At 46.4% G+C, this 7,740-nt stretch overlaps 1 protein-coding gene across 1 annotated transcript; it reads right to left on the bottom strand.

The window, feature by feature from the left end:
- Positions 1–6: 6 nt before the first annotated feature.
- On the bottom strand, positions 7–1,257 carry LOC106819973 (adenylylsulfate reductase subunit alpha-like; the record flags this gene model as incomplete). The annotated part of the gene is made up of 2 exons (XM_014824536.1): positions 868–1,257; positions 7–835 (listed from the first exon to the last, which is right to left on the bottom strand). Coding segments are annotated over exons 1-2 (1,219 nt in total), but the record flags the coding sequence as incomplete, so codon positions are not given.
- Positions 1,258–7,740: the final 6,483 nt, after the last annotated feature.

Here is a 7,740-nt window from a genome sequence, read left to right as displayed (position 1 = left end):
CACAACAGCCTGAGTGTGAGCCTAAGAGGTACGGTTCAGTCGGCATCAATTCTGAGTTTTTCTTCTCAGGTTCGATGTTCTCTCCTACCCAAATACCACATTGACCGATACACATGTCAAGGAAGTCTTCCCATGCTTCTGCTTCTAGATGCTTTACTTCCTTTGGCGAAAGTTCTTCACGTAGATTAGCCAGTGCCGTCACGGTGTCCATGTAGATTGGACCACGACCTTCTTTCATCTCTTTCATCATCAAGTGATTACGTAGACAAGAAGCGGGTACGGCTGCTTGGCCATACGGAGGATAGTCGTTGAGCATGTCTGCGTTGCGATCCATGTACACTTCACCAAAGGCATTGGTTGCTTTGGCTTTGAAGAGTAAGAACCATGCGCCTACGGGGCCGTATCCGTCTTTAAAACGTGTGGGTACGAAACGATTTTCCATGAGGGTTAACTCAGCGCCCGCTTCAGCGGCCATTGAGTAAGTCGAGCCAGCATTCCATACGGGATACCATGCACGGCCTTGACCTTCACCGACTGAACGTGGACGGAAGATGTTGACACAACCACCCGCGACCAATAAACAGCACTTGAATTTGTAAACAAAGACTTTGTCTTCACGTACGGAGAAACCCACCGCACCCGCTACTTGGTTAGGACGATTTTTGTCGTTGACCAATTTAACGATGAAAACACGCTCGGTGATGTTGTCCATACCCAGTGCTTTCTTAGCAGCTTCAGCGACGATCCACTTGTAGGATTCACCGTTGATCATGATCTGCCATTTTCCTGAACGGACTGGCTTGCCACCTTCAATGAGTAATCTAATTTGCCGCCCCTCTCTGCAGGCCAAGCGTGCGCCGTCAACACCGGGTCGCCGATCGTCCCTGGGTTTTCCAGGAATCGACCCCATTCTTCGAAAAGGTGTACACAGTCATCGACGTGACGACCTAGGTCGTAAGCCAAATCGTCACGGGTAATGCCCATGAGATCGTTTGACACCATGCGTGCATAATCTGCTGGATCGTTTTCGTCACCGATGTAGGTGTTGATCGCAGAAAGACCCTGTGCAACAGCACCTGAACGATCCATTGCTGCTTTGTCGACAAGACGAACTTTAATGTCGACGCCTTGTGCTTTTGCCTGATCCATCCAAGGACCTAATTCGTAGGCCGCACCACATGCGCCCATACCACCACCGATGATGAGAATATCTATTTCTTCTTCAACGACTTCTGGATTTCCAAATGTACCTGCCATCTGTTGATTCCTTTATTTTGTATCTGTTGTATAACGTGAAGGTAAGGCGCTGACCCTGTATTATCAGGCTCATGTGTTTCGTTGGCTTTACCTTTGTTTAAAAACCGAGGCGTTGATCCTTACTTACGGATCAATTCGCTTGGATTACCTGGCTTTTGAACACCACCGAGGTTGAAGAAACCTGGCTCGCCAATTTTCGCGATGTCCGCTGTTGCTTTACCTTCATAGGGCTGGATAGAGCCTTCTGGTGTGGTACGGATAGGGAACTTGAAACGCTTCATGTTGCCATTACGGAACTTGATGGTCCACATGATAGAGTCAGCACCACGAAGTGGCTGCACAGAACCACCGAGTGGAACGATGTCGGCATAGTGACGACACTCAATGGCGTTTTGAGGACAAATCTTAACGCAAGAGTAACACTCCCAGCACTGGTCTGGCTCTTGGTTAAACGCTTTCATAGCGTGTCCGGTTTCTGATCCATCGACATCTAGCTTCATTAAGTCATGTGGGCAGATGTACATGCAAGCGGTGCGGTCACCGCCTTTACAGCCGTCGCACTTTTCAGTACGTACAAAAGTAGGCATGGTTAAACTCCTAAGTTTTTACTTCGTTAATGATTAATATGATCTATGCCCCCGTCTTACCTGATGATAAGGCGGGTGTATAGGGATTACTTGGCCGAATGGCCACTCAGCTTGATCTCTACCTTATCTTCGTCTTTGATGCCAGCATAGTAGGCACGCAGGATCTTTAGGACTTCAGGGCGAGAGAACTTTTCCGAAACGTCTTCACCTTCGGAAAGTGCGTGACGTAACTTGGTGCCAGAGAGCAACATTCTGTCTTTGGCTTCGTGTGGGCAGGTCTTCATGGAGGCCATGCCATCACATTTATCACACCAAAACGTCCAGTCAATTTTTAATGGCAGTGTTTCAAGTGCGTCTTTGGGAATTTCATCGAAGATGTCGTGGGCATCAAACGGCCCGTAGTAGTCCCCTACGCCCGCGTGATCACGCCCGACGATTTGGTGAGAACAGCCGTAGTTCTGACGGAATAAAGCATGTATCAAAGCTTCGCGTGGACCGGCATAACGCATGTCCAGCGGATAACCGGCTTGTACCACGGTATCTTTGACAAAGTAATTGTCGATTAAAGTACCGATAGCATCAGAGCGTACATCCGCAGGAATGTCACCGGCTTTTAATGTTACCCCAGCAAGTGAATGAATTAATTACGCCTATCACCCGTCACCAATTTCAAGGGCCGATCTTGGCGAGGTACTTCGTTGAGAGCGATGCATCGGGTTACGGTGTTGGAACGCCGCTACCGACGCAGCCTTTTCTCTCGAAGTGGCACGGGTTCTGTCGGGGTCATGAACTGATCACACGTAGATTTCTTTGAAGTCGGCACCAGCGAGAGGAACTTCAACGGAGCCCCCCAACCCGCTATAGTTCACGCTCACCATTTGCGGCCAGCAACCATCTGTACGCCCGGATGTACTATCGTCAGTGGTTTTGTACCCACACTCGACAATTCGTGGGCTTTGTCGATGTCGGTATTGAGACGCAATGCTCATCGTCCCCATGATCTCCACGCACCATTGCTTCGCGCATGACTAAGGCGACGTGCATCCTCCCCGCCGATAAACCGTCTGCGGTAGCCGCATCGGTTGACAGAGTACATGGGGATAGGCCAGAACAGCCAACCCGTTTGCTAGCTGTCATCGGTATCGCAGACCAGCCTGGCCAGTCCGCTTGACTTCATACAAAGCCCTCTAACGGTGTAAAGGCACAGCCGATGCCCATCATAATGAGAATCGCCCGTTTCAACGTGAAGGATAAAGTGACTTTAGGAAGATGCTGCGGCACGCCGCTAACTCAGGCACCGTAAGCGCATCAACCTCTAGGCACCGAGCGCTATGAGATCACGCCACCATAGGTTAACAAGTTTTTGAAATAAAAAAACAGGGGGTACGTTTTTTCCTAGGACTTAACAGCATCACTGACGAGTGCCTTAAATAAAGCGTAAAATAAAGTACCGTTAGCACGGTTTGCAATAGAAAGCAGTACTTGGGTACTGTCTTTGGGGTGTAAATACTATTCAGAGCTGATTTATTAAGCCATGGTGAAAAGTTATCAAATGAGTATGATTATGGTAGGTGCACACCCAGTCTCTTTGGGGAGGCAACGCAAGTATTCCACAGTCGTTAACGGCATTTTAAGCATCTAAAATTTTATATGTAACAAATAGCAATTTATTTATTTAAGAATATAAGCAAATACTTCTTTGGGTGTTTTTAAACCACAAAACGGATTTTTTCAGAGGCTTGATCATGATATTGATTTAGCATATCAAGGAATGGTGGTTTTGCGTTAAGTTTAATTATCAGCTTGAAAATAACAGATCTGTTAAGCATTTTTCTAATCGACTTAGGCTTTCTCCAAATACCATCCGAGAGAAACGCATACCCAAGATAATATCGAGCTAGTTATAAGCCGTAGTTTATAGGCGCGATCATGTGAGTTATACCTTTCTGCTTAGTCCTGCAGGTCTAGTTGAAGGTGCCTAGCGAGAAGGGGAATATTCTACGCTGATACAAAACATCTTAGTGCTTACCTATCTATAGAGTTTTTAGTGTTTTCTTTTGAGGCAAAAGCGGAGAACATTATACGCGACTATGAATTAATAGAGGTAGATGAGTTTGACGAGCTGGAGTCGGTTAGTGAAACACAGACTGGAGAATCATCTCCAAACTCATTTCAAGGCCTCCGTAAGAATTTCAAGGTATGTACGTGGCGCTACATTCACACCCGTGTGAGCCTCATAATAATATAAACACAATAAGTGATGATTTGGCCTTATCAGATAATTAAACAAACCGCCCGTTGAGGCTCTTCATTCGCACGATCTTCAAAGCGGCTGTCCAATACTCAGGAACGTCTATCCTAAACTCTGCTAATCCCCACCATGCTCGATAACGTGCGCTTCTTCACGGCTGAAGCACCCGCGCCGGGGGATCGCGATCCACCATACATGCGGGACTTTGATGTCTCCAGCTACCCCATCTCACACCACAGATTCTAGCTATCTTGTTAGAACAGGAACACATTTATTAGAGTAGTTAACGGCACAGTCAGACACCAAAGCTTTCGATTAATGTCCTTCGCACAGCAGAACGGACAGAGCCGAGGACCAATATCCAGCGACAGCGGTTCGGGACAGGGTATTATAAATTCTAGACATGAATTTTGGAACGCGCAAAGGGTGAGGAAGATGCCGCGACTGATTTATGGAAATTAGCACCCGTAGACTCATCTTCGGGGTGACGTTGAGGTGCTCATCCACTGACCCTCCAGAAATAGCTGACTCCTATACAGGGCGAGCGGAGGTAAAAAATGATGGTCGAGGTTCGGGATCCATCTGAGAGGAATGTGAGCGGTAAAAAAACCGTTGACACTGTCGTTGGATCAATCCGGCTCTCGGCGGGCGGTGGGGCCGATCCGGGTATTAGTTTTCCCGGGGGCATCAAATTATGCGCGTAAATTGGTACCGACGTGAACAGTGGTGCAGCACTCTCTCTCAGAACACTCCGCGCGTGATGGGATACACGACAAAAACGGTCGTTTTGATTACACCACAGAAAGAAATGCGGCTGACTGTCTTCATGCTTGTTTGTCCATATCAAGGACCTTAAGGACTGGGTCGCTTAAAGAAACAGCATTTTACGAATACGCTATGTTACCGCGAGGTACACGCGCAAAACGAAGACTCCAAGACGTGGCCATATTACGAGGCGCCAAATCGGTTCGTTGATTTAAGGATAGCTCGTCACCGCCGACACCCTAACTCACAACCGTCCTGTGTCTGGCTCTACGGACAACAGGCAAGCTTGCGCTTATCGGCTTCAGAAAAAGAAACCCGTACGCACCCCTTAAAGCTAAGACTTTAAGATTGAAACACGCTTTCAGCGGCGGAGACAGGTTGCAAACCTTGCGCCACCGATATTCACCACTCCAGCAGTTTGATATAATTCCTGTGGCGGAACATATCTGGGTCAGTGCAACAGCCTTGGGGTAAAACGGGAAACCAAAGATCATTGTGCTATAGCATAGTTCTCAATTCTACATCATATTTTCAATGCATTAGTTGTTTCATCTGGCGGTTACGCCGAGCACCCTCTATCCCCCTATTTCTTACGCCTCTACCTGTCAGATACGGGCGCTTCGGGCTAGTTTTTGTCGTTTTGTTCAGCCCTCTGAAAAGGGCACAAACTGTCGCCGATCAGTGCTGATTTATTTGAAATTGGACAGGATTATAGGTCGCGGGTAAGGAGAGTTGAATTCAGTAGCTCAGGTACGACTAGTGCAATTATTATCCGGCTACCCAGCAGCGGGCTATCAGTCACTCGCCCAGTTGGCGGGGAGTAAGTGCCAGCAACTGAAATTACTGATTGACAAGTACACGGGGGATTCATCATATATTTCTGATATCAGACCGCATCTGGTGGCGGTAGAACACCAAACAACCGACGATACCAACTACACCGACAACACCACCCCGCTAGTTTCAGGGTGAAGCGCTATTTGCGGCTTGTCTGCTTCTGAAAGGGCAGTCGGCCGCCCGCTGAAAGCTGACTATTGTCACCATTCGAGGATATGACAGGAAAGCTGATTGATTCGGCTTCGGTGTACAACGAATCTCTTCAGCGATACCTGATGGCCAGTACCCTGGATTAAGGCAATACGTGGGAGTGTAAGATCCGCTGAGTGATACCCGTTAATTTTAATGAGTACGACCGGACTTCATCATACTATCTTTTTGATTTCGGCTTAGTCCTGAGAGTTAGGTCTTTATGCGTTGTAAACCCCCCACTCCGCCTTAATTTTAATCTATAAAGGGGGATGGTATACTTTAACCTCCGTAGTGTAATAAAGGGCTTTTCGATGGTGCTTGATACTTTTAGACGAGTAAGCTATTTAAGGGATGTTCCTGCTTCTACTGTATAACACTAAAAATTATAATTATATCAAGTATAAAAGCTAAAAGCCCCATGTCAATAAAATACATCAAGTGATACTCTACTGACCGAAAACGTTTCCTATTGCGGTGGCGGTTCCGATGCTGCGATAATTTTTCTATTTGGATTCGCCCTTCCTGAGCCGAATAAGGTACATCATGCAGCCTCCTCGTTGGATATTACTTTGGTGAATACGCATGCTGACTAAAGCCACCGGATAAAGCAGATTTTATAGCTCAGGCAACCAGGCTGGAAGTGGTAGCGTCGATACCAGAGTGCGTCCCTATGGAGTCCGTTAGCTTCCAGTAACACCCAATGATGAGGCGCGGGTGAGCTCGCGCCTTAAAGTCAGTAGAATCTGCGCCAGCTATTGCTCCTAAGCCTGATCCTCAACTATTATCGACAAAAGGTAAAACCAATAAATTGATTAATAAGCTGCCGGAGCAAGACGATGTTGAAGATCCTAAGCTAGTTGATAAAGAAATATCAGAGCAAACTGAAGAAATAGCCCAATTAATGGCAGAAATGAGTCGGGAGGAGGAGCACTATGCTAAGCGGCCTCGTATCCACTTTATTGATTCAATTAGTGCGAAAAGCGCTGTAGAAGCAGAATATATTGATGCTTGGGCAAAAAAACTAGAGCGTATTGGTAATATTAATTTCCCTAAGCAGGCACTTCAGCTAAGCTTAAGTGGTACATTGATCTTAAATGCGACTCTAGATAGAGCTGGACGGGTGGTAGAGATACAAATTAATACTTCGTCTGGTTCTAAAATTCTTGATGAGGCGGCCTTGAGAATTGTGAAGCTAGCTTCACCTTATGAGCCACTACCACAAGAAGTTCGTGAGAAATACGATCGTTTGAATATAACTCGTTCGATTATTTTTCACAGAGAAGGCGGGAATAGACCTTCTTTTTACACACAGTAAGATATTTTTTTACAGGGAAGTTTATGTAATGACTGATGAAACGACCAGTCTAAAAAATCATTTATTGATAGCGATGCCAAACTTACATGATCCGGCGTTTGATCGTACGGTGACGTTGGTGTGCTTGAATGATAGTAAAGGTTCCTTCGGTATTACCATTAATCGTCCCATCGGTATAACAGTTGGCGATATCTTCTCGCAGTTGAACCTGTCTACTGAGGATAGCAAGGTTAATGAACAAATGGCTTTATTAGGTGGCCCTATGGATTCTGGGCAGGGTTTTGTTTTACACGATAGTGACAAAATATGGGAAGGTACCTTGCGTATTTCTGATGATGTCTCGATTACGTCATCACGAGATATATTGGAAGACATTGCAGGAGGGTCTGGTCCCGAAAACTTCTTACTCACTCTGGGTTGTGCCAATTGGGAACCACAACAGTTAGAAAATGAGCTTATGTCAAATGCATGGCTTACCTGTCCAGTAGAAACTAATTTGTTATTTGACTTACCTTATAAACAGCGCTGGAAAGCCG

Source organism: Priapulus caudatus, unplaced genomic scaffold (assembly GCF_000485595.1).
Source record: "Priapulus caudatus unplaced genomic scaffold, Priapulus_caudatus-5.0.1 Scaffold5414, whole genome shotgun sequence".
NCBI classification, from domain to species: domain Eukaryota; kingdom Metazoa; phylum Priapulida; class Priapulimorpha; order Priapulimorphida; family Priapulidae; genus Priapulus; species Priapulus caudatus.
The sequence above is the reverse complement of the archived record's forward strand: the minus strand, read 5'-3'. Positions and strand labels throughout refer to the sequence as shown.